Source organism: Lagopus leucura, unplaced genomic scaffold, assembly GCF_019238085.1.
Source record: "Lagopus leucura isolate 7727_CA_CO unplaced genomic scaffold, USGS_WTPT01 Super-Scaffold_760, whole genome shotgun sequence".
Taxonomy (NCBI): Eukaryota; Metazoa; Chordata; class Aves; order Galliformes; family Phasianidae; genus Lagopus; species Lagopus leucura.
The window spans coordinates 9,810,052-9,835,389 of record NW_024962257.1 but is presented as its reverse complement, the minus strand read 5'-3'; the positions used below and the strand labels follow the sequence as shown (position 1 = coordinate 9,835,389).

The following is a 25,338-nucleotide window of genomic DNA, read 5'->3' as shown; positions in this document are numbered from 1 at the left end:
TCATCTGATTTACAAGGCCATGAAACAGCACCATGCACTTACGTGATGCAAGTCTTCAGGAATGTCTTTGCAATAACAACACTTTCTGTGTATATAAAGAAGTATCACAGCACCAAGACGTATGCAGGCACTCCTTCATCAAATATGGTAAAGAGGACCTACCAGAGTATTGCTTAACAATCATATTCTACCTCTGATAGTTGACCAACAGCACAGTGCATCAATACTCCTGACCACATCGAATGTACATGAGGACAATAATTAATATCACAATAAACATAAAAGGTACTTAAGATCTTTTATAACAGGCAAAAATAAATTGTCTTGATTGAAACAAAAATTTCTGTTTCAGACTCAATTAATTACAGTGAATTAAAGTTACCTGAAGGAGATCAATAACAAAAATCACAGGCTGAACAGACCTTGTTTTTACTCTCTTGCAATAATCCAACTTTATCTTTGCCAATGTTACAGCACGTCCTGAATTTAAACCATATTCTCTTCATAGAACATTACTATTTTCTACTCTATCTAATATCAGGTTCCTTGAATACATGAAAGCAGTGCTTTTTTGCTCTTTAAACTCAAATTGTGATTTTTTTCTCCAACAAAACCACTGAAAATTTTCCACATTACTGGAAATTAGCACTTGAAGATTAGCAAATCTTCAAGTACTTCAGATTTATCTCTCACAAGACAGGACAAGACAAAGAATCAGAGGGGAAGAAATCCCACCCACACTGTCTCCCTTCTCCCATTTATTTTGTTCTTTGAAATAAAGGCAGTTTCTTCCTCACCTCCTCTCTTAAGAAAAGAAATACAACTGGGCACTTCACTGAATATAACAACAAACTTAAGTGAACTTCAGATTATCTTTCTTTAAGTAAGTCTATCGTATTTACTTTAAAATTATATTTTCTCTAACAAAAACCCACAAATTACACATGAACTTTTATTTAACAGGTCAATAAAAATATTTCAAAACCTCCATCACTTTTCCTTCTCATTAAAAGGGACATCAGTAGACAGGATTTCCCTTGGACTCAACTGCAAGGGTGGAATATATTCGTCAAAGGAATAGTTACAGTGACTTATTATCATAGCTGCCACGTAACAGAGCAGAACAGATAAGGACTCTCTAACTGTCCTGAAGGAATTGTGTAACTGACACACAGCGCTGTTTGGTAATGTGCAGCTGCAGTACGCATAAATGACCGCGTCAGAGAATTTAACAATAAGCAGCACAACTTTCAGCAGTGTTTAAAGCAATATTTAAAAGAGAAAATAAATAAACAACCTGTCGGGTCCCTGATGCTACTGGATAGCCATGTGAAAAGCTACACAGAGAACAAGGAGTTAACTACTGAGGCTTTGATTTTTAATGAGATGCAGTTCAAAGGATAGATAAGACATAGGCCGTTTTGTTCTCAAAGTCATAAAAATAACAAAGCCAGCCAGCTAGATGTTTTCATCTGTATTTCCTTACCATCCTCCATGTCCTCTTCGGTGTTGTTGTGTCCATCAGCCATTGCTACATTCCCATTAATGACAGGATTTTGAGTAATTCTTGGAGGATCATCTGCATCTCCAGCTAACAAAGAAAAAGAAAAACAAAAATTACTCAACTGTATTCACGTTTCTCTCTCAGGTAACACTTATGAGACGGACTACTTTTCAAAGATATGAAAGGCACACTTTGTCCTGCTGAACAGCATCCACCAAAGCAGCAGCACAGCTACTGTACTGATGGATGTGCAACTGTAGAACTCTGCAAGCCAATGAACACTAACGACTTGACAAAAAGCCCATATTAACAGAGAACGCTAACATTCTTATTCAATGGCCTTACACTCAGAATTACCCAAGTCTCAAAGTAAAAATGACCACTTAAATGACTGTCTTTCTGTCCCACCTTTACTGATACATTTATAGTAACAAACTGGGAAATCAACAGCATGCTTTATGTCTTCTTTTGTTTCACTTCTTTTAAAAGGAAAACAGAAGTATCAATCTAGAGATGCATTTTTAAATCTAACTTGGAAAAAAAAAAAGCAAAGAAAGTCCTTTTAACATCTCGGGAACAGCTAAGAAGTAACATTCTCCACTTTTCAGCCACTACTGACACTAAGCTCTGCTACAACAACTATCCAAAACACACATTAAGCGCCACGAACTAAAGCCGAGTATTTTCGAGGTGCATCGCTTTGACGATCCCGGTCATCCCGCAGCCACCTCGGGCACGCGGCGAAGCTGCTGACTGCGGGACCTCGCGGCAGCACCTCGGACAGCGGCCAGCCCTGCCGCCCCGCGAGGCGCCTCCGCAGCCCGCTTCAGAAGGCCGGCGCGCAGAAAACACTTCAACGGGCGCTGCTCTCTGTCGTCACGGATTAGCAGCTCCCCAAGTAAACTTACAGAACTAAGGAACAGAAACAGATGAGAGCCGAGATTTCTGCCCGGATTAGAGCTCTGACACTGAGATACCTGCTGGGTCCCAGCGGGCACCAACTGGTCTCATCAGCGCGATCCCAACGCCGATGACCGCTGGTGCTGAAGGCTGCTGCTGGGCGAGGCACACAGAGCCTGCCGGCAGCAACCAGCACTGCGGCGCTGGGTTCAAGTAACAGCAACCTAATTAGAACAGAACTAACTGGGAAGGGAAAGGCTTAAACTGCTGCAACTCATGAACAGGAAGAAACAAAAAATCACAGTATCACAGAATCACAGAATGGCCAGGGTTGGAAGGGACCTCAAGGACCATGAATCTCCAACCTCCCTGCCACATGCAGGGCCACCAGCCTCCCCATTTAATGCTAGACCAGGCTGCCCAGGGCCCCATCCAACCTGGCCTTGAACACCTCAGGGACGGAGCATCCACAACCTCTCCGGGCACCCACCATTCTCTCTGTGAAGAACTTCCCCTGACATCCAACCTAAATCTCCCATCCCTCAACTTAAAACCATTTCCCCTCGTCCTGCAGTTATCAACCCTTTCAAAGAGTTGATTCCCTTCCCCTCTGTAGGCTCCCTTTAGGTACTGAAAGGCTGCAATGAGGTCACCCCGCAGCCTTCTTATATCACCATGTTTATCTCCACAGCTTATCTTTCTTTCTTTTTCTCTTTCAACAACACAAAGTCTGAAAGAGCAGGGGCAAAGCTCCTTGCAGGGCACGCAGCACACAGCCTGCGGCAGCACAGCAACTGCCTGCACACTGACACAGGCTGCTTTGTTCCCAGTCACCATCAGGACAACTTAATGCCTATAAACAGGTTGGAGCAAACAGCCGAGGTGCAGCCAGTCCCTCATCAACAGCAGGGAGCACTGACACGTCCTTGAGCTAGGACCTGGCTTTAACAGTGACGGGCTTCTGAGAGATGCTGCACTGCATTGCCCCAAAGCGCAGCCAGCAGAGAGCAGGGAGAAAACACAGAAACAATCAGAGCAAAAGTGATCACCTTAGGAGATACAGTAGAGGCATATGTGAGATACTACAAAGGGAAGAAACAAACCACAGCACAGCACGTGTCCCGAATGCCCATCCCAACACACGGCAGTGCTGCACCACAGCCCTTGGGCACACATCGTAGTAACAGCAGCAGACACTAACAACAGACAAACACTGTTAGGCCGCCTTGTAAAGAACACTTAAATTGGTTTCTACCTCTCCAAAACACAACAGTTACAACTTAAGTATTATTTCATTAGAGAAAAAGAACACAGAATATGATGAAGTATACGAATACAACCAAACACTGAATACAAAGCGCAGCTCAGCAGTGACCATGTCTGCAGTCCCACATGGACTAAAGCTACAGAAGGAGCCCCCTTCCTCAGCAACGAAACCATGGCCACCAGAAGTTTAACACTGAGCAACAGCTGCACAGGGCTGCCGTCACGGCTCATGTCATACCAAGTGTTCAAACTCTGAGATTACCTACAGCATTTCTCATTAGCTTTTGGACCTGCTGGACACAGAGGAGAAACTGAAGCAGACTGCCTGGCAGGTTATGAAAAATTTGTTTCCTTTTGAGGTTAAGCAGACCACAGTGCTGAAGCAAGGGTGCCTCTAAATCTGCACCTCACCACATACAACCGCCTCATGATGGAACCCACCAGCACTGAGGACTGTGAGGCGTGCCCATGGTTTGTACAGACCTCTGCAATGATGGGATCATGGTGTCTGCGGCAGCTGGAGGCTGGACACCAGGTGCTGGGAGAGGCAGCTAACAGAACAGTCTTCCTCCCCCTCTGTGAACCAGGCATTCCGGAACCAAAGCCACTGTAATTTCATAGAAGATGCTACGAGATCTTTTAGTATCTTTCCTAAAAATACATAGAAATAAAACAGTATATAGACAGACTATGTAAATTTCACTGGAAAGTGGACAAAATGAGTGTTGTAGCAGTCGAAATGCACTAGCACTAGGAGTTGTTAAAATAGGGATTATTTCACAACTCCCTGTAGCAAACATTCCCCAAACCACAGAAGCGGCCTGCAAATGGCCTCTTCAAAGGTACTGGGTTTTATGCAACTAGACAGCAGCTTACCAAAAGCCTTTGGGATTCCAGAAGTCTGGGACCCACTGCAGGAAAGCCAGAGCAACAGGCAGAGCTCCCAGGGAGCTGGGGTTATGCACACAACAGAAACAACTAAACAAGTCCCATGATCAGAGTAACCTAACAACAGCAAGTCTTCAACCAACTAGAACTGCTTTAAGACAAAAAGCTGGAAATTGTTCACCTCATGGAAAAAAAAGTGACCAAATTTGCTTGCTTTGGAAAAACAAAGCCCTTCAGAGTAAGAGCAAGTACCTGTTCTGTAATCCCTGTGTACAGTCAAAATACAAACACCACTTCCTAGCTGCACAAAGGGAATTAAACTCAGGGAATTAAAAACTCAGGGAATTAAGCAATAGTGTCCTATCATTTCCTTTTCAAGGCACACCTACCTAGATTGCTGTAATATAAACTTGTAGAAGCAGCGACCCATTTCTGTAGTACTGCTGCCTTTCCAAAAAGCACCCCAAACAAACCAACCCCCCCAAACATTGTAAAAGACTAAATACAGACATGGAGATCGAGCTGACCATTCAGGATAAGAGGACCCATAACATTCTGAAGTCTGTTGCTAAGATATAGAATGCTGATGCCACAGATGTTACTCATGACTTTCAGAAATTTGAAATTACAGGAAAAAAAAGCAATTCTCATATTAACAAAAGAGAGGGTAATTTGTTGTTTTTTGTTTTGTTTTGTTTCCTTTCCTGTTCTATTACTTTTTCATTAATTCACCCAGGAAGCTACAAAGGACACCAAGACCTAAGGGGAAAAAGCTTCTGGAGAAGTACCAGAGGGCAAGAGACAAGTGAGCAGAGTAAAGGAGAACAGCACAGTCACAGGCAGCGAGGTGACTGCAGAGGGAGACACGGTTTAAGGGTCATTGGTGCTCTCACAGTTTGCCTTAGGAAATTTAGAAGAAAGGAAATACAAATGATTTTATTTTTTTTTAACTCTCTTTAAAGAAGAACAAGCAGCCAACACTTGTTTAAAAAAAAAAAAAAAAAAGAGGGAGGGGGGGCTTAAAGAATTATACAGAAGTCTCCTGCCGTCCGAAACGTCCAAAATAAATTATTATTGCACTACTGACTGTGAATTGCAAATCCTCTGCTGCATGAGACGATGCTACATAAGACAGTCATCAAAGAGAGAAATATCACTGGGGTGGGGAAGCTGCCTGGAAGCAGGCCCAGCCCTGCCATGCCTACAGCACGCGCAGCACGGAGCGGGCAGCCAGCGCCTGTATTCCACTGACCGACCATTACAGTGCTGCAGCCCTGTGTTCCTGTCATTATGTCTGCCTGTCAAAGGGAACATTCTGGCAAAAGATGAGATGGCATGAGTGCTTATATGTTGGGTCAGTGCACCTCTGAATCCAAACAGTCTTGTAACTGAACGTCATCATACCTATTACATTCCCAGATAAGGCAAAGTTACTCCCCTAAGCAGCTCCTGAACACCGAACTTCATCCATGAGAGGTACATGCCAAGACAAACAGTATCTGAAACATCATCCTACAAAGAAAGCTATCTGTACTTCAAGATGAAAGGGAGGAACAATGTAACTTTGTGAGCAGAAAGATAGCTGAGAACAAACAGCCGACCCAGAAGCTATTCTCTGAATTCAGCAGTCTGCCACAGCGCCTCGTTCATCTGCCTGCCTTTAAAGAGATGAGCACGTTGATGGCATTTACTAAACATCTTAAGCCTTAAAAATGTGACTAATTTCTTACAGACGTGTATAAATCACTTAAGGTATTATCAGCACAATTATTCAGTGAACCAAAGGCTGCCATTTAAGAAGTCACCCTCCACACCAAGTTTACTAAAACAAGCAGTGACTAAATTACTGCCAGCTCTCAGCATCTTCACTTGGAGCTTCATGAATAATGCAGTGTTAAATGAAAGACTGCCTGAACCAGAGATCAATTTGGACACTGACAACACACCTATAATTAGCCCACATATTTACAACTTTATACTCTTGCAGAAGCAGTTTCTATAGACTGCTTTCTCATTTTAAGATTCTTTTCATACACTTGAAGTGTTTAATAACTTGGGGCAGACAACACTACCAGCATGCATTTTTCTTCAACACAGTGCTATGATTTCTCTGAAAGATGCCAACCCCCAACTCACTATCCCATGTTTACCCATTCAGCATTGCTACAATCTCCTCTGCAGCCAGCAGGGCAAGGGAAAGGCTCCTGGGAGCCTTCCCAGTTTTTTTCCCAGTCTGATGGGCTTTGCTGGCTGAGGTTACACTTCCAGAAAACTATCAGACCCAGAAGAAAAAGGAAAGACAACTGCATCTGGTTCCCATGTAATAGTCAAAGCAGTAAACAGAACAGTTGACAAGACAAATCATTTTCTTCCACGATAAGGGAAAGGCTGAAGCATCAGAAGTGTCATGAGCCATTATAACAACAACTACTGGACTTGTGCTACCCTCCTCTTCACTGCACCTAGAGGAGCAAGGCCAGAGAAGCAACCATCCAAACTCGTTATGTCTTGTCTCTGCACATTCCAGAGATGGTAGCACGATTACATCTGCACTGCAGACAAGGCTCTTGGTCCCAGCCTACCAAACACACCCTAAACAACGTCACACCCCTCTTTATGTTTTACTGCTTTAACTGAGTAATCAACATGTCTCTTGCAACAACAAATGCAGAGCTCTTCAGCAGGCATCACGGCAAAGGCTAAAGAAGAACTGAGAGAAAACAAACCTCTAAAACAGAAAGTGATATGGTGTTAAATGGAGCCAGGAGCCAACCAGCACTGAACGTGACACAACCATAGTGCTCTGGCCGTGTTGTGTTTTAAAAGGAGACAAACAGTAACAGAACGAGCCTTGTTGGATAGGAGCATAAGTGTGTTATGGCACTAGTGACTGCACTCCTGATGCAGCTCTCCTTCAAGAGAAGCATGCAGCTTTATCACTTGACTCAGCTTCACTGGGAGTAGTTGGGAACCTACATAACTCTTCAGAACTCAAATCTGTTTCATTTTGACTCAGCACACTACTGTGTTTCAGAAAGCTGTAGAGCATCCATCAAAGTAAACACTACAACTGAATGCTTGCTACATAGATCAGCAACAAAGAAGTTTTGTGTTTGAAACAATAAAAAAAATGCTGTATTACCCTTTGTTAACCTAGCTCTGAAGGCAGAATGATTCTGTATGGTTACTTTCATAACAAAATCAAAATATTAGCAAGATACTGCAATTCTGTTTGAGAATGCATGCATGCAGCAAACACTAATTGCACTGCTCACACCTCAACTCAGCCCTGAAATCTGCTGAGCTGTGCTACACTGCAGGCAGCAGGACAGGTAGCAGGGCAGGATAAATCTTCTTTTGTTCTAATGTCAATAACATTTCCTAAAACTGGAAACACACTTCACCTGCCCATGGTAGAGCTTAAATGCAAAGACCAATTTCCAGCACAGAACATCAGCTGATAAATAATACAGATTTCGCACTGCAACAACACTGGTTGTACTGGGAGGGAATTTCACTTTTAGCCTCACTTTAAGTGGGCCTAACAGTACTTCGCTACTAAGGAGTCTGTTAAAAAACAACAACAACAACAACAGATCTGTCTGAGTTAGAGAAAAATGTGGCATTTGCACATAGGAGACCTCACACCTAAGATCCAACACCATCAGCATTTCTACCTATGACTTTTGGCAGTGCTTTTTATGGCCTTTCTCTATCATTACATTACAGATTTGCTAGCACTGGTCCTATTTTCTCAGTTCTTCTTTATTCATTGCAATGTGAGTAAAAATGGATGGATATACACAGCGGGATCACAGAAATCTGATGTGGCTGCATGGTGAACTTCTATAAAGCACGTAACATTCCCATTCACTTCCAGAAACAAAGAAAAGAATGGAAAATGCACGAAGAGCTGCTGGGAGGTGGGGAGGCAATATTCTTGTATATGTGGCAAGCAAACATCATGGTAAACTATGATTTTAAGTAATTCCTATTATGAGAAGTCTACACTTCAGGTTAATGTCACCATTCACGTTCAATGTAATAAAACAATAACTTGTCTTAAACTAACACCCACAGAGAGCAAACCAAGAACCATTCCTCTCTCACAAGGGATGCCTTCCAACAAGCTGGACAAGGAAGTGCTGCTTTGTTCCAAGATGCAGATTTCAGATTCTCTTTCGCACCAGTTCCGAAGTTCCTGAAAGGCATGGCTCTCTGCAGTTTTTCAGGCTATTATTTAATGTTACATTTTCCAGCCTGTTTCTTGCACTGTTCCATGTCCTACAACAACATCCATGATCCAATGACTGTGCAGGAGGACAAGTGTCGGGATCTGGATGTTCCCAGCAGCCACTAAACTCCGGCAGCATTAATTCAGAGCCCCAACCATCTGCCTCTGCATGCTCCATACTACAAACACCACCAAAAACAGTCAAAAGGCCTTAGCAGAGGACTGACCAAGGATCACCATCACATCCCGGAGCAGCTGGGGCTTTCCCCAGCATGAACTCGCACTTACGCTTTAAACTTGATTTTCCCTTTCCCTCCTGACAGTAACCCACTTTTTCCATTGCAGTGCTAATGTGGGCAATTAATTCCTCGGGCTCCAAGAAAGAGCAGACTGTTGCTGTGAGCGTTCTGCAGATCCTCCTCTCTCAACTGCTCGGAAAGTGCAACTTACTATATGGGAAGCACCCAAATGTTAGCAGGTACCAAAATTAGGACTGAGCTGTGTTACTTATTTAATCCTGCCTACACGAAGAATGTCTTTCTTCTAACAAACAAACAAGCTTCAGCTGAAAAGGTGTTTTATACAGAACATATCCTGGGCATCAGCTTCCACTACTTACAAAGGAATTCTTAAAAGCCTGCAGAACAGGAATTTAATAATTCTCCATTAAACACTCCACTGACAATTTTAGCACTTTTTTGGTCAGCAATTTCAAGTCAGTTCGTTCTTTTCCTTTTGAATGAAAACAAAAGAAATCCTAAGAAGTGACCAGAAGGTTTTTCCCGTTTAACTACTCAACTGTAACACATCCACCCCATTGTCCTGGTGCCAAGAAGGCGGCCATAGGACCCAAGGCCTCACAGCAGCTAAGCAAACAGTCAGAAAAGAAGCATGCCTTCTATTTTGAAGAAAATGATATACATACATAACAGGCACAACGTTCTGAGGCACTCTCTTCCCAAAGCCAGTATAAGTGCGCCCAAATCAATGAGGCAGAAAAACTACCGAGGATTGTTCCACATCTGCATTAGCACAGAACATCTCAATCTAAAAATTAAGCTGCTTGGAAAAGAAATAAGAATAAAAAATACCTACTGCCAACCACTCCAACACCCGTAAGGCAGCAACCATTCTCAAAACAATTCTTTATCACAGACAGAGCTTCCCAAACCAAACGCATCGTGCAGCACCATCTGCAGCTGCAAGCCTCAAAAATACACAGCTTATGCAAATCATGCAAACAACTGTTTTAGAAACAGGAATTTAAGAGAGACATTCACAAACTGGGGCCTCCCACCGACATAATTCCATTTCAGTCTCATTTTGCAGCACAACCACGTGGATGAAGGATGGAGAGGTGATTCAGATGGGTTTTATTTTATATGCCACAGCTCATGCATATTGCAGCTCTCTTAATGCCCTGATGTGCCACTGTCCCAAGTAACTATTTCCCCATAAGACTCCCTCTCTCTCTCCAGCCCTCCCCATGGGCAGGAGCATTTGGTATCCCCACAGCAGCACTTTATGTCCCTCCCTACAAGCCACCCCCCCCTCCCACTGCTCCCTCCACTCCAGCAGTCACAGCACCCCAAGCAAGGCGCTCTCACCACAAGGGCAGCATTTAGCTCTTCACATCATCAAGCTTTAGCACAGCTTTGTCTGATGGGAGGAAAACAGGTTGGTCACAAACATTACCTCTTCCTTTGAAAAGCTTGTAGCCTCACATGCGGCAGTGATCAGAACCGGCACACTTCTGAGCAAAAACACATTCTGAATAGAAGTTGTACTTCACTGCTCACGCCTTTGTTGTGTATTTGCTTTCTTACTGCATATTTCATTTTATTTATTGTTTGATAGGCCAAATCCTCAGCCTGTATTTCAACAGCATTCTGGGCTTCATTCTCAGAGCACAAAGGCAACAACCCAGACTCGAAAATGTGTTTTAGAGCAGCTGACTACTGCATGTCAGCCACTGAATTAAATCTTTCTTATGCTCTGCGAAACACTCTAATTCCACAAATACATTCCCAATCTCAATACTCTATTCTCTCTGGCAAATCTTCCTAACTACTGCTATTTTTGCTCCATTGCTTGCACCACTCATCTGAAGCAAATTCTGAGGACTTCCAAAATTAATTACCGTCTTCCTGCTTTGCCTCTGGCGAGGAGCTGGTATAAACATCACCACCGAATTAAGCAGCATCTCAAATTCCTTATTCCACTGATGAATGATTCTTCCTTTGTTTCAGGAAAGCCACGAGTCCCAGAAGCCTTCTCCCCACCCTTTATTTTTCTCCCAAATAATGCATCATTTGTGGCCTGGGCCATCATCAGAGTTACAACTAGGTGACTACACACACAGCTGCAACAAACCCTCCCCAGTCACACTCTGCTTTTGATGTATCTAGGCCATTTACATTTCCAGCTATACCTTTTATCCCACAAATGCTGTCAGTAATTTAAGTGTACCCCTGCCGGATGCAAAAGTAGATTTTTCCCCCAGTCCTCCCCACTGCTGGCTCCTCAGCTCATTTCCTCCCCTTCTCCCAGACTACTTTTTGTGACTTGAAAGCTGAGGTTGTCCTCAGAGGAGGGGTGCACACGGGACAGAGCAAGGCAGATCAGAGAGAGGACAGAAATAAATGCAAGGAGAGCTCTCCCACAGACTGTCCAATACAGAATTCCTGGCGCTTCCTAACCTCCAGACCTTTTCGTGCAGTGTTATTCACTTAATCTTACAATTTATTTCTCCATTCAGAAGCAGACAAGACTCAAATTAAGAAATCCTGCTTAAGAAATAATTGTACATATAACAAAATCTGCAACTTCGAATCTTTTAAAAGTTTCTCACCTAAAAGTCAGTTTCTGTATTACTTCTTTATATGCTGTGAACCAACAGAATAGAAGCAGAGCTCCAGTTTAGATGTCATTACATCCAGATCTGACCCCAACTTGAAATGAGCTCCAGGCCAAAGTCAGAGTGAGATACTGATTTAAGAATGATCAGAGAGAGATCTCAGAAACAGCAATCATTTAGCTGCAACTTTTATTCACACCAGAATACTCCTGCATTTCTGAAAGGAAAAGATGTGTCATGCTTTTGTAATACAGAATGAGATATAAAAGACAACAAAAACTAAGCCAAGATAGACTTGAGGCTGAAAAGAGTACAGTGTTTGTTTGTTTTTGCTGAAGCTGCACATGGACAAAGCACACAGACCTGCAGAAGCACCAGCCCAAGCCTCTGATGCAGCATTCTGTTATTTCACCTATATGCAGGCACCAGGCTTTTGCCAGTGGCAATACGTTGTGTTTACCAGGGTGGTAACACAACACTGGCATACTTATAACAGGTAAGCTACACAAAAGGAAATTTATCTGTGCCCATGTAACAGGAGAGTCTTTCTTCACCTGTTACAGCTTGTTCTCAAACCCCGTCACACACAATACAGTGTCTGTACTTTTATGTAGCAGATACACTTGCTTCTTTTCCTATTGCATCCTTCGACTATAAAAAAGTTACAGAAATAAATATGCAAATGTGGTTTAATTTGCTCTAGTTCACATGGCCAAGCTGGGGTATTTTAATGCTCCTGTGGATGTCAGCTCCCGACGCAGCTTCAGCATCCCGTAGATCAAAGACACCCTGCAAGAACAAGGAAGCACTCAAAGGATGAGGGAGAAGTCCTCCACACTTTGTCTTGGGAAGTCCTGGTGAACAGGAGACTGATCCAACATCCAAACAGCCACACATGGGGCGATGGCATCTCTGGGAGATACGAAACTGCCCATCAGGCCCTGGGATCTCCCCATACTGCCCACTCAAGGTGAGGCCCTGGGACTCAGCCCATACACCACTGTGCAGCACAGGTTTGCCATCCATCACAAGGACCATGCTACACACTGAAGTACTGAGCCCACTGCTACTGGCCTGCACGTTCTAAAACAGAAGCAGTGTTCCCTCATTATACAAACCACTGCAGACACTGCCTCATCCAAATTTCTGCTTCAGAGTGCTGACAGAATACTGACTCCAGAACACAAAGGGTACCCTTTCAACATAGCTTATAGGCACTTTGTTTTTAGATTTTATTATTTCTTCTGCCATTACCCCTACCTAACAGATGCACTGTTGACAGTCAAATCTTCATTGATGTTTTTATTTGAATTGTCTTCTCTTCTGCAAATGTTACTAGAAGCAAGCTTCTCATCTGCTTCACAAGCAAAAATACATTTGTACTGTTTCAAGTGCTGGGAAATAAGCACTCTTGCAGTTCAGCATTCTTGAGTCCAAGCACACTTGCAACCAGCACAGTCTTCCTTCTCAGACACAGCAGTGCCCAGCTCCCCTAGTGCTGCAGCCACACAGTGAACAGCCACTTTGAACGTGGAGCTCCAGCTCAGGCAGGACAGGAGAAGTTATTGCCTGCTAACAGCCTACCTTCCTGCCCATCCATGCGCATACAGGTGAACTCATGACAGCAGTGTCCAAAGCACTCCAGCAAAATTCTGGGTCCCCTTCACATCCAATGTTATGAACCTGTATTAAGTGACAAACTCCCGTTACAAGATAGCATTGCGTGCACTGTATTAATTGCATGATGCAACTACTGTTCTAGGGATAGCTTTATATGTTCTTTGCCTATTAAATTTTTTTAATGTGCTCATATGAAACATTTTGAGAAATGTCAATTCAAGCATCACTGTCAGGCAAAGTTTTCACCGGATTTATGTTATTGATATTGATTTTAACAAATACACTAATAATTGAAAGACTGGCTCAGACAAGATGCAGCTTCGGTTCTGCAAGTGAGGAGTGAAACCAGGGACAACAGGACTGTCTTTGTTAATAACATTATTACTGCATTGGTTCATTTCACATGAACGCTTACTCAGGATGAAATAAATGGTCACTGCATTCAATTCATACCTGGTGCACTCGGTTGGATGGATCTCAGAGACCCATGTGCAGCAGCCCAAGTGCCAGCCATACAGATGCCCAGCATCAGAGCCTGCTGATGCAGCTTTATGATCCCTTTGGTGTTTACCTTAAGGTGAAAATGGGGTTGAGGAGGGGAGAAAATCATAGGAACAATGTGCTTTTTTGTCTAAAGTCATTAAGTGTTTTCAGGACTAGGTTGTGCTTTCAAGCTTTAGAACTGAAAGGAGAACCAGCAGAAACCATGGCATGCATGCAATGAGCTGTGCCAGGCAGCCATGTGCATTGCTAGCCACACAGCTGCTTTGTCAACACTTTGCAAAAGCAACACACACACCCATTTAGCTTTAGTAACTTAACTCCAATCCTCTTACTTGATCACAGCTTGAAAAAAATGCATCTGAAAGAACTGTCAGAGCTCTAAAGGAAGAAGGCAGCATTTCACACCACAAGCAGCACTTCTACAGCAATTTGTATTTTCTCTTCAGTCTCACCAGACAGTTAAACGGCCTGGTTTGGCCGTCTTCAGGTACATCCAGGTACTGATCTGCGATACCATCTCAGAAGCACTTCTGCTGCTGTGAGCAGGACAGGCACAGGCACAGCTCCTGCACAGAGCAAGGTGGCCCACAGCACCACCAGCACTCACAGACCTCAGTGAGCAAATGTCAGCGGTAGACAACCATGGCAGGGTGAGGCAAGCATTTCAACTCCCAGAAAATTCATGCCCTAGTCAATACGATCAAACATACAGCCGTATTTTGAATAGAAAGCCAGCACACAGCAGTGGAAGCTGCATGTTATCTGTCAGAGCAGCGGTGCCCCTCCTCACCAGGCAGGCGGCCCCACTATCACTATCGCAGCGCCAGCAGGGATGGCAGCAGACACCCCTCCAACCCGTGTGTGCATCTGAAGAGCACCAAGACATGGCTGCAGTCAGAACCAACCCATACAACAGCCAGGTGTGGTTCCAGGCTGCAGGCACTCCTCTGACTGCAACCAGCATGTAGGCCAGAGTCATTCCATGGGAAGTAGTGACCCATTTCTAGAGCTGTTTTCCCAACGCACACTCCCCCAGGAAACACAGGGGCATACAGCAAGTTTGTGCCAGCCCTGAGCAGCTCCTTCCCCAGCTTCCAGGCAGCGCCTGGGGAAGCAGACGGCTCAGCTGCAGACACTGCATGAGGCCAAGGAGCAAGCAGGGCATCCCTTCTGGAGCCCCAGGCAACCAGACCAAATTCCTGAGTGTGATGTGGGAACCAGAGGCGAAGCACTGCCACCAAGAAGGTTTGCCACACTCAGAGGTTAAGTAGCCCAACAAACTTCCTACTTCAGAAAACACTCACATCTCTATTAACAGAACTGTATCCTGACAAAATGTCAAGTGCTTTTACTGTATACCCATCCTTTGACTTAATTAACCATGGACCTGAGGTAGTTAACATGCATTTCAAGGTGTACTAAAACAAGAGATCAAAAAATCAACACTAGCCTAGTAAATCTCGGCCAATGTTCTGCTCAGGATACACTAACTAGGCCCTGTCAACAATGTAAAATTAGTTTAATACTGAAGTCTAACCTGTGAACTGGGTGTTAATAGCAAAAGATGCACCATAAGTTAAATTTGACTAAAATCAATCTTCTCCTCCAATCTATCTGAAAAAGTTTACCTCCAACAGCTCCTAAGCATCCTACTGCAAACACACCAGACCCAGTGCATCTCTGAGACTGGTGCAGGACATGGGGAAGGCTGCAGGAAGCACCAGCTCCACATCTGAGCACCTGAATGCAGCCTTGAGATGATTTTAGCCACTGTGCTGAAAGTATGAGATGAAAAGTGGCTCGGGCAGGAACTTCCCTTCCCTCTTCAGTGGTTACATTACGATTGTTGGAGATCTTACATTTACTTTAACCTGAAAATAGTAACCCACTTAATACAGGTGAGAACAACAAAGATGCCTCAGAGTTGGAAAATCAAGAGTATTTTTAGCTACATGGAAATGCCCTGATTTAAAGTAATAACAGAAGTGAAGACACTCAGAAGTAGATCTGCAATGGGAACAACTTCATCCCCAAAGTGGTTTGCATCTGAACAATATTCTGTTTCTGTAATGGTAAAAGCAGGTGTCAGCATCAAGAGCTCTAAGCAGCATTTTGATGCTTATGCTTGCAACCCCGCTACAGCCTCCTATCATCCTCCTTAGGGGAGAAAGGGCCCACTGTCAAACTCAGGTACTTTAAAAAGTTAAAAAAAAAAAAAAAAAAAAGTTAAGGAAGTTCTGAACAGCTTAAAAGTTACACCGCCTCCTGCCCAGCCATCTGTGAGACCAGCCAACATCAGTGAACACCTCTAGGCTAAAATTAACCCCAAAATCAGGAAATCAGAATCTCCTTTCACGTTATTTACTCCCACAACGGCTGCGAGTGCAATGAGGAGAAAAAGGGGAGGTGCAGGGTGAAAGCCAGCTCCAGCAGATAGCTGTTCTCTGCAGCAGCTTCAGAGTGAACTACGCACAAAAGCTGGCTCCCAGTAGCATAGAGATAGCCATCATGCAGTGCCCAGCTCAAAATCCAACATTTAGGATTTAACAGTACCAGGATTTGACATCAGTTTTGTTATTCAAAGTGCCACAAAGAATCTTAGTGTTGGTTCGATACCATCAGCAGTTTGCAATAGGATTAATCCAAATGCCTCCACTGCACAGGTGATCCCCTAAGAAGACCAGCAGGTAAATGGGCCGAGGCAAAGCGCTCAGGACACTGCGTTAATGTTAGCACCTCTCAAAGGCTGCCTTCCAGCAAAACAAGGGGCACAGCAAAGAGAACTGCTGAACAGGAGCTACTTATGAACAGCAGCAGGTGAAATGAGACCCCGTTTTGCATAACTTTCTCAACATTCTTCAGTTAATCAGTGCTAAAATCAAGATGAGGAGTTGGCTTCCGCTGCAGAGACCTGCTGTGACCAATTACAGAGAGAGAACTGCAGAGCTTTCTGTCCTCAAGAGGAAAACCCCAATAATCCTTTCCAGACAGATTCTGTCCTCCCCAGCACATCCTACCCATCCCTTCCACACCAACCTTTTCCTACTTTGGAAGACGCACTCCAGGATAAGTCACAAGCCAAAGCATAAGCCTGATGAACAAAACTGATTAAGAAACAAGACTCACTAGCTGAGAAGAATAAAATAAACCAAAGGATCACAATTGAAGCAACAAGCAGTTGTTATCAAATGCTCTGGTAACGATGCTAAAATACAAAGCTTAAAACAAAAGTTAAGCTTCCATTTCTGGAACATTTCAGTTCAATTTAACTGCTTCTTAGTTCCTCAGCAGTAAGTACACATTAAGGAAAAAAAAAGACACAGAACTTGTGTGTGTGGTCGCTACCTCACAAAGCACAGTGCCAGTTTTTGAGCGGGTTGTTTTATTGGCACAGGGGTTGTTTTACTGAAGGCCAGGTAGCACCTGAACCAGCAGAGATGAAAGCCACACAGGAAGAATGAGCAGAGGGAAAAGAAAGAAGAAACGTGAAATACCACAGCCACACTACTGACATTGCTGCTGCCAGGGAAGGTCTGCATGTGGTTTGTGACCCAGAGCTTAACTCACACTATTTGCAGACACAGCAGACTTACTTATGTGTTAAATTGACAATAGTACGTACCTACGCTCCTCCAGAAGCCAGGTCGACCCTCAGTGTCACTACGCAGGTGCATATAACCAGCTGAAATGTTCTCTAGAAGCAGTTAGTTCTTTAGCTCCAAAGAGGAAGGAAATCCAGTTACACACAGCCTGACTCAATGAACAATGAAATCGCATTCATTCTGCCCATGCTTAAGCAGATAGAGCTGAAAGTCTCCTTTCTTGAACAAAGCAAACAAATAAATAGAAGATGTTGCCCAAACTGCCTTATCTCAGTACAGCTGAGCCCTGGCTGCCCAAAGCAAAGTGCATTTCAAGGCAAGGGGAAAAAAAGGCAACCAGTCATTCTCCAAGCAGGAACCTCTTCATTCTCTTCTAGCAACTGGAGACTACAGAAAATGCACTATGTTACTGCTGAAATACTGTCAAGTTCTAAGTGAGTGCAGTTTAAGACAGGTATCACCCAGTCACAGGGCCAGGGAATCCCCTATTGGGAATGAGACAGGGAATGGTCTCTGTCATGGCTTTGGGGACAACAGCCATGCAGGAAGTGCTGGGTCCTGAGGCAGGTTGGTATCTGTGCAGCCTTTCTGATCCCACTGCCTGCACACCAGAGCCTTCACAGCGCTCCTGGCCTTCTTAATAAATAAATTTGATAGCGCAAAGAACATTAACTCAGTACGATAGATTTGGAATTTAAATCTGTCACTGAGTTGTAGCAGACCTCTGCACCCACCTGTTCGTAGCCAAACTCCATCAGTGTTCTGCTGAACATCAGCAATGACAAAAAATAAACCCCTGAAAAATAACGCAAGTAAAAAGCTCTGTTGTGGAAACACACAATTACTTCAGAGCAGAGCTCCAAAGAAATCCATCCCATCATTACATTAGTGCAACACCACAGCTAGAGCTCTAAACCAAAGTCTGCCCCACATCGTTACACAGCTGGAGATGCTGTATTTATGCAGATCCCCCTTTCAGCCACACCTTGTGAAATCACTGGAGGATCAGACTTAGAGCTGTGGTAAACACTGTTATCAATGTTACTCCTACACAGCCCTTCACACTTACACAAAGAAAAGGGAAATCAGGAAAAATGGCTTTAAGACTTTTCAGACTTCTGTGCAAGTTGCTCCAAAAGTAATGCCTCATTTATTTCCATGGAAATGACAACAAATACAAAGAGCACAATAATGCTTTGATAGAGCAAATTCTCAGCTAAAAATCACTATTTTTCAACAGAATCACCACCATTAGCTGTGCATTTTTACCAGCAATAAAACCTGTGTGGCTATCCAGAATGTCACCATCGCAATGGTCTTTCATGTCACCACTACCACTGCTGAAACACACCACCATAGCTTCACTGTGCTCACATCCACTGCTGGGTCTCCATCAATGAATGCCACAGGTGCCATTTTTTTTCCACATGAAGGAACTCAATGACACCCCTTTGCTTCACACTCACTTCCACGTCAGACTCTGTTCTGTCAGACTGCCCCGCTGCTGCCACCTGTCACAGGCAACAAAACGTAACGTCGTATTGGTGAGAAGGTTCAACCTCTACTGACATCCCACCAACATCCATTCCTGATACTGTGGGCCAATATAATAAAATAGGAAGCACTACTTTTGGAGAAACCCTTCTATATTTACATGACTGCATTCAACCCCCTAACATCCCAAATACAAAGTCTCCAAGTTCTGTTTTCCAGCACCTCTGTGACGTTCCATATCAAAGAGCTGTGGTTGTTAAATAAACAAATCTCACCATGCCTCTGGGCTGCAAACTGCTGCAGTACTGCTGAAACCCTGCTTGGAGGTTTCCTCTCACAGTACATCTCATCTCATCGCTCACATTGCCTTGCACTGGCTAACATGCTGTTATTCCTGGTGCATATCAAGTCCAACATGAGCCAGTCCTCAAGTACATTTCTGAATTCTGAAAGAAGTACACTGTAGACCACTCAGCACTACACTAAAACGTGGTGAAAGACTGGAAATGTCTGCTCCAAACTGCAAGTATTCAGCACAGCTGAACTGCTTTGAAACCCATCCACTGCTTCCAGCAGAACTGTCTCCACTTGACAAAACCTCCCAGAGAAAGCAGGCAGACACAAACCAGAAGGACGTTATTTTCAAGCTGACCATTCTTCATCTTGCCGCAAAGTCATTCCAAATCCACTCTGCTCTCAGTGTCTCTAACCCCACAGAGCCTGTTTTGTACAGCCAGCGAGCAAAGGTGGAAAAAAGGACTTAGCAGAAATATTAAAATGTGTTAAGTTTAAACCTGCAACAATATGCAGATCCATGAAGCTAACGCTGGTGCCACTGATCCACGCACTTCTGCACTTAAATAATCTGAGCAAAATGCACTAATATCTTAAACGGCCAACTAAGGAAGGTGTTTTTGAACTACCTACACATTCAATAACTGAGTAAGTAACACCACCTGCCCCCAGCCCCCAGTCCACCCACCAAGGTATTTTGTAGTAAATGTTAACCTGCTGGTTACACCAAACTAGCCTATATCACATTTTCTGTATCTACAGATACACATTTGTGTTCAGAAGTAAAACCAAACACATTTGCTGTGGATTACTGCTACGTTCTATTGCAAACAAGCCAGTGGTTTCCTCCTTCACAATCAGCCCCAGCATACAAAGCTGAATCAGGACTAACCCGAGACCCCTCACAGTGCAACAGAAGCACACAATGCACACTTGTAAATGCATGGACACTGAAAAAAGCGGGTGCTTCACGAGATCTGAACAAGCTCATTTTCACCCTTACCCCAAATATTGAGTGATGTCACACGTGATGTACTGGCTGAACTGGTTCGGCTGCTGCAGGCTGGATGCACCCTGCAGATACTTTGTGATAAGTTACTCTGCAGCTGGGAACTGCTCTACTGCATTAAACCCCACCTCTGGCTGCATCTTAAATTCAGGGTTGCACTACATACACACACAAGGCTCGCTCCATTACAAGCAGAGCAACCTGGTGGGAAGGGCAGCAATGTCACCTTTGTTCTGAGTCCAGCCAGCAAAAGTGGAAAGGAGAGAAGACAGATACATACAGATATGCAGCTGGTCTGTAATAGGGCACAGCGCACTGCCTGCTTCCCTTCAAATTGAACACACATCTGCCACTATTTGAGTTGGTATACCTCTCATTCGCAGAACACTTACCAACCCAACAGGCTGTTAGGCACTTAGTTCATGAAGAACACACAACAGAACATTGAGTCAATTCCATCTTCCCAAGGTGCCAGTACCCCAGTACCCCAGCAGGCACAGAGCAGCACCATGGGAGGGATACAATGCTAACAGCTCCCAGGCCACTGCTTCCAGTGCCCCGCATACCATCAGCAGCAGAGCGGGCTTGGCCCTCTGTTCTACCTGTCACCTCAGAACTAGCTGAATCCTGATCACTGCCTGCAGCACCACTGCCTTCATCACCTCTCCTGTGAGCAGCACCCATCACAGAAAGCGTCAGAGTTGGGAAGGGGCAGGGAGGACAGATGAGCAGACAGCCACATTCCTGCCATGGATGCACAGCCTCCTACTCACCCGGAAGGCAGAAGCTGCCCAAGGAAGGGCACAGGCACACAGCTTCAGGAGCCAGGCACACAGGAGTGCGTACCACCCCATGTGCACAAATGGCATCACACCAACAGCAATGCTAATGCCAGCGAGGACAAAATATTAGAAGCAAGCATTCAGAATACAGGCAAAAAAGTACGTTACATATTTGAGACCAACATGGTAGAGTGGGACACAATCCAGTAACTACTATCAGTAGTGAACAGCAAGCAGCACACACCTGCTATTGCAGGGACACTGCAAGAAAGCACCATTTTCAACTTTTCTCCCACACACATCAAGTTCTTTCTGAGCAGCTGCATCGCCTCACCTGGAAACCAAATCCCCATCCTCCTGCCCCAACTGGGAAAGCTGGATGCCAGCAGTGCCAGAGCATCAGGGCTGATACGGAGCCCCAGTGCCAGCACCACGCGCCGGCTGCAGCACTCCTGCGCTCTCCACAATGAAAGGAACCCTCCCTAATGCGAAACACACGTCTGTAACTGCAGGCAGGAGCTGAAACTACAAAGAGGCAAACTCAACTATAAACGGGGAAACCTCCAGTTATTAAGCTGCAAATGAGACTTTCCATGGAGGCACTGAAAGAACTTTATGAAAGACGTAACTGTAGATGTGTATTAAGCTGAGCTCTTTGAAGCTCAACTAGACACATTTGTGCAAAGAAGTTACAGAGGAAGCATATATAATGTACGGGGATTTGGATTCAATTACACACCACAGAGCAACTCACTAGCAACTAAACAGCTGTAATTCTTTGCATGATAAAGCAACTTACATACCCCACTTACAGCACAGAAAAACTATTACTTATTTTTTCCCCCACTAAACTTAGTATATAAACAAACAAACAAACTCCAGAATCTCCACACAATCATTCACTGATTACCTCCTCAACCCGTTAACTTCCTCAGAATGCAGGCACTGGAGGTGAGGAGCACAGCTCTGCTGGACCAGAGCTCCACACAGCAGCAACGTACACCAGCCCGGTTCCCGAGGATGCCATGTGTAACAGTAACTGCTGCCTTCCTCCTTCCCTCCCACCCCAATGCCACACTTTCACCCCGTTAACACAACACTACAGAGGACTGCAAGGGGAACCAAATTAAAGAGTAAAGAACCAAACAAAAAAAAAATCGTTTTTAATTTTGATCACTTTATGGTGATTGCTAATTGCACCAGCCCAAATGCTGGGCTGAGAACAAAGTCACCAGCAGCAAAGGCTGTATTTTCCAGCTCTGTTCTCAACTAGGGAAGCTGCTGCCTTCAGCTGAAGGGACACAATTCTTGTTACAGTTCTTGTAAAGTTTCTATGTCCAAGCATCACTGCAGCCATCGCTAAGAATAAGACTGATTCCAAACAACATCCACGAGAAGGCTGAACACACCAAGCGCTGATTCATAACATCACCCTACCCTGGCTGAAGTGGCACAAGCAGGTGAGCCTGCATCACACAGAGGCGTCTCACAGGGACACACCGTAGCACAGCCGTCAAGGCTTCTTTAGCTCAGGATGCACAGACCCAATGGTATTCCCACAGGACAGGGTGCTCCTGTCCGGCACCGATCCCACTCACATCAGCACAAGGTTGCGGACACTCAGAACATCAGATCCAATTCAGTGCAGAGGATTTTAATTGCCTGCTTTTATCACTGCTTCCAAGAGACCTACTTCACTCATTAAACATGGTTTGTCTCATGTGGCTGTATGGAGAACATGCAAGCCCTCACCGAATTCAGCCCCAAGATGTGCGATTTTCCACTGTGCATTCTTCACATGCCTCCTAAATCTAGTGTGATCACTCAGGGAAGAATGGCATCTGACACTGCTGCACACATGTTGGAATTAAACTAACTACATGTTGTTAAATGTTTACCTCAGTGCTTCAAAACATCTCTCCCAAGAAAGCATCAACACCCATGTTTTAAAAGAACAAACATCGTTTTACAGGATAAACGAATATATATATATACACACACACACCCGTGATATCTACTTTTATTAAAAGTTATCGATAATCCAATCTCAACAATTTGGTAAACCTAAGGCATTTCAAGAAAATATGCATTTTAAATCTCCAAAGGTCTAAATAAACCCTTTGGGTTTTGCACAGAACTGTCAGCAAGCTCTCACAGACAAATCCATAGCATCACCCTGAATGAGCTGTGTGCAGATCTCACACTGATTCCTGAGATAACGTTTCTTTTGGTGTTGATGCACAGACTCTTCTCTCACCCCTTCAGAGGAGGCAGAGGCCAGCAGGAGCTCCTACCACTGCCAATGGGGCATCCCGGGCTTCTCATCCCCATCACAGAGGGGATGCGACCCAGAGCAGCACAGAGCACTGAACTGAATGGAAGCATTCAGCACCTCACAGCGTGCCTGGCCAACAAACAAAAAGAAGCATTAAATAGCCAATATTATAAAGGATGTTGAGAAAAAGCAGGTTGTAAAGGCTGCTGGAAATTATAAGCTGCAAAATGTTAACTTGCATGTGCGCACCCAAACAAAGTACTTTTAAATTATCTCATATATTTGTCACATAGCATATAAAGGCCAATTTGGGGATTCTTCTAAAGAAGCTCAGCAGAAAGTAAGTCCTACCTGTAAACCTTATAATACAGCTCTACATTTAAAGAAAGGAGCTTTTGGCAATGACCTTTCTGTTCTGAAATGCAGTCACACAGTTATCGTGTGCAACTTCCACGGGAACACCTCCACAATTCCAACTCTTTCTGTGCCAGGAACGCACCCCTGTGTCAGCTGCCGTGTGCCACAAACGAGGACTCCTCGGCGGACACAGACCGCACATCTCACCGACACATTTACACGGAGCTTTCCGTACCCACAAGCACACACAAGAGCACGCCGGCAGCTCGGTGCTCCCTCCAAGTCTCACGGCGCTCTGCCTTCCGAGCACCGCGCCCGCCCCGCACCGCCGCGTGCAGCCGAGCTCACGGCGGAGGCGCAGCGCGATGCGGGAACGCCGCGGGCATAAAGCGGAGCGGAGCCCCGGAGCGGAGCGGCGGAGCGGCGGGCGGCACGCGCAGCGCCTCGCCGGCGGGAGCCGCGCGACTGCATGACGGTGCAGGATCGGTGCGGAGCGGGCGCGACACACGGGCAGCGCGCAGCCCGCGACCCCGCGCTAGGCCCGGCCGGCGGCGCTAGCTGTAAATAACCCTCCGAGGAGGGTTAATTAAAAATGGCGAGCGGCGTGGCGGCGGGCGTACAATGAGCGGCCCCGGCCCGGCCGCCGCGCGGCTCCTCCGGCCCCAGCTTCCACCCCCCCCGGGACCTCGCCGTAGGGCCGGCGGAGCGGGCCCGGCCCCGCGCCTCACCGGAAAGCGGAGCCCAGGCGCTTCCCGCGGTGTCGCCCTCCCGCCAGCAGCCCCTCTCCTGGGCTCGCGGCCACTCCGAGGCCCTTTCCTGCCTGCCTGCCTGCCCGCCACCAGCCCCGCGCCCACCGGGCCGCCCCAGGGGCGGCGCGCGGAGCCGCGCACGGAGCTCCCTCTTCCCGCCCCGCTCCCGGGGGCGGCCGCGCACCTCGCCCCGGGGCCGCGGATCCCCTTTTGTACGGCGCTTTCCCCGCGCCCTCCCCCTCCCGCGGCTCAAATTCCCGCGGCCCCCCCGGCCCCGAGCACGCTGCCATACCCCAACTTTCCCCGCTCGCCCCAGCAGCCCCCGCTCGCACGGCACGGCCAGATCTCGGAGCTCCCGAAGGGGCCGGGGGGAACTCGGCGCCGAGTTAAGGGCCTGGGGGGGAGCCGCGCGGGGCCTCACCTTCCATCTCCATGTCCTCGGGCTCGCTCAGCTGCTGCTCCCCGGGCTTCTGGTGCTGCTGCTGCTGATGGTGGTTCATGTCGGGCTGGGACTCGGGCTCGGCGGCGGCCCGGGCCTTTCCCGTCGGGGGCTGCGGGGCCGCGTCGGGAGGGGACGGGACGGAGGAGCGGCGGGGCGCGGGCGGCTGCCGGGGTCGGGCGCCCGCCTCAGGGGGCTGCGGCTGGGCTCCGGCGGGCAGGGAGCGGGCAGCCGGGGGAGGCAGCGAGACGCGCACGTATTTGCTCGCTATTCGCCCAATCTCGGCGGCGGCACCCGGTCTGGGGAAGGGGGTGGGGAGGAGGGACCGGCCGGGGGCGGCGGCCGCCCCGGGGGCCGGAGGGGAGGGGAGCGGGAGGAGGGGAAGGGGAGGGAGGGGAAGGGGGGGGGGGGACGGGAGATCAGGAGTCAGGGCCCGGCGGCTGCGCCCGGCGCTTCCCCCCTCCCCCGGCGAGGCGTCCCCGGCGCTGCGAAGTCGGGGAGGCGCCGCGGGGCCCCTCCTCTGCCCTCCCGCCCCCCCAGCGCCCCGGCACAGCCGCTGGCCGA

At 46.3% G+C, this 25,338-nt stretch overlaps 1 protein-coding gene across 2 annotated transcripts in view; it reads right to left on the bottom strand.

Moving 5' to 3' along the window:
* Positions 1-24,900, bottom strand: part of USP7 (ubiquitin specific peptidase 7) — a 62,714-nt gene extending 37,814 nt beyond the window's left edge. Inside the window, exons 1-2 of one of the 2 annotated variants that reach the window (XM_042864073.1) lie at positions 24,757-24,900; positions 1,487-1,591 (exon numbers count right to left, since the gene is read on the bottom strand). In XM_042864073.1, the coding sequence (XP_042720007.1) occupies positions 1,487-1,591; positions 24,757-24,835 (184 nt within the window). In that variant the 5' untranslated portion in view covers positions 24,836-24,900. Of the gene's footprint in view, positions 1-1,486; positions 1,592-13,233; positions 13,333-24,756 lie in introns of those variants that run through there. The other variant, XM_042864074.1, reaches the window with a different exon arrangement.
* Between the last annotated feature and the right edge of the window lie 438 nt (positions 24,901-25,338).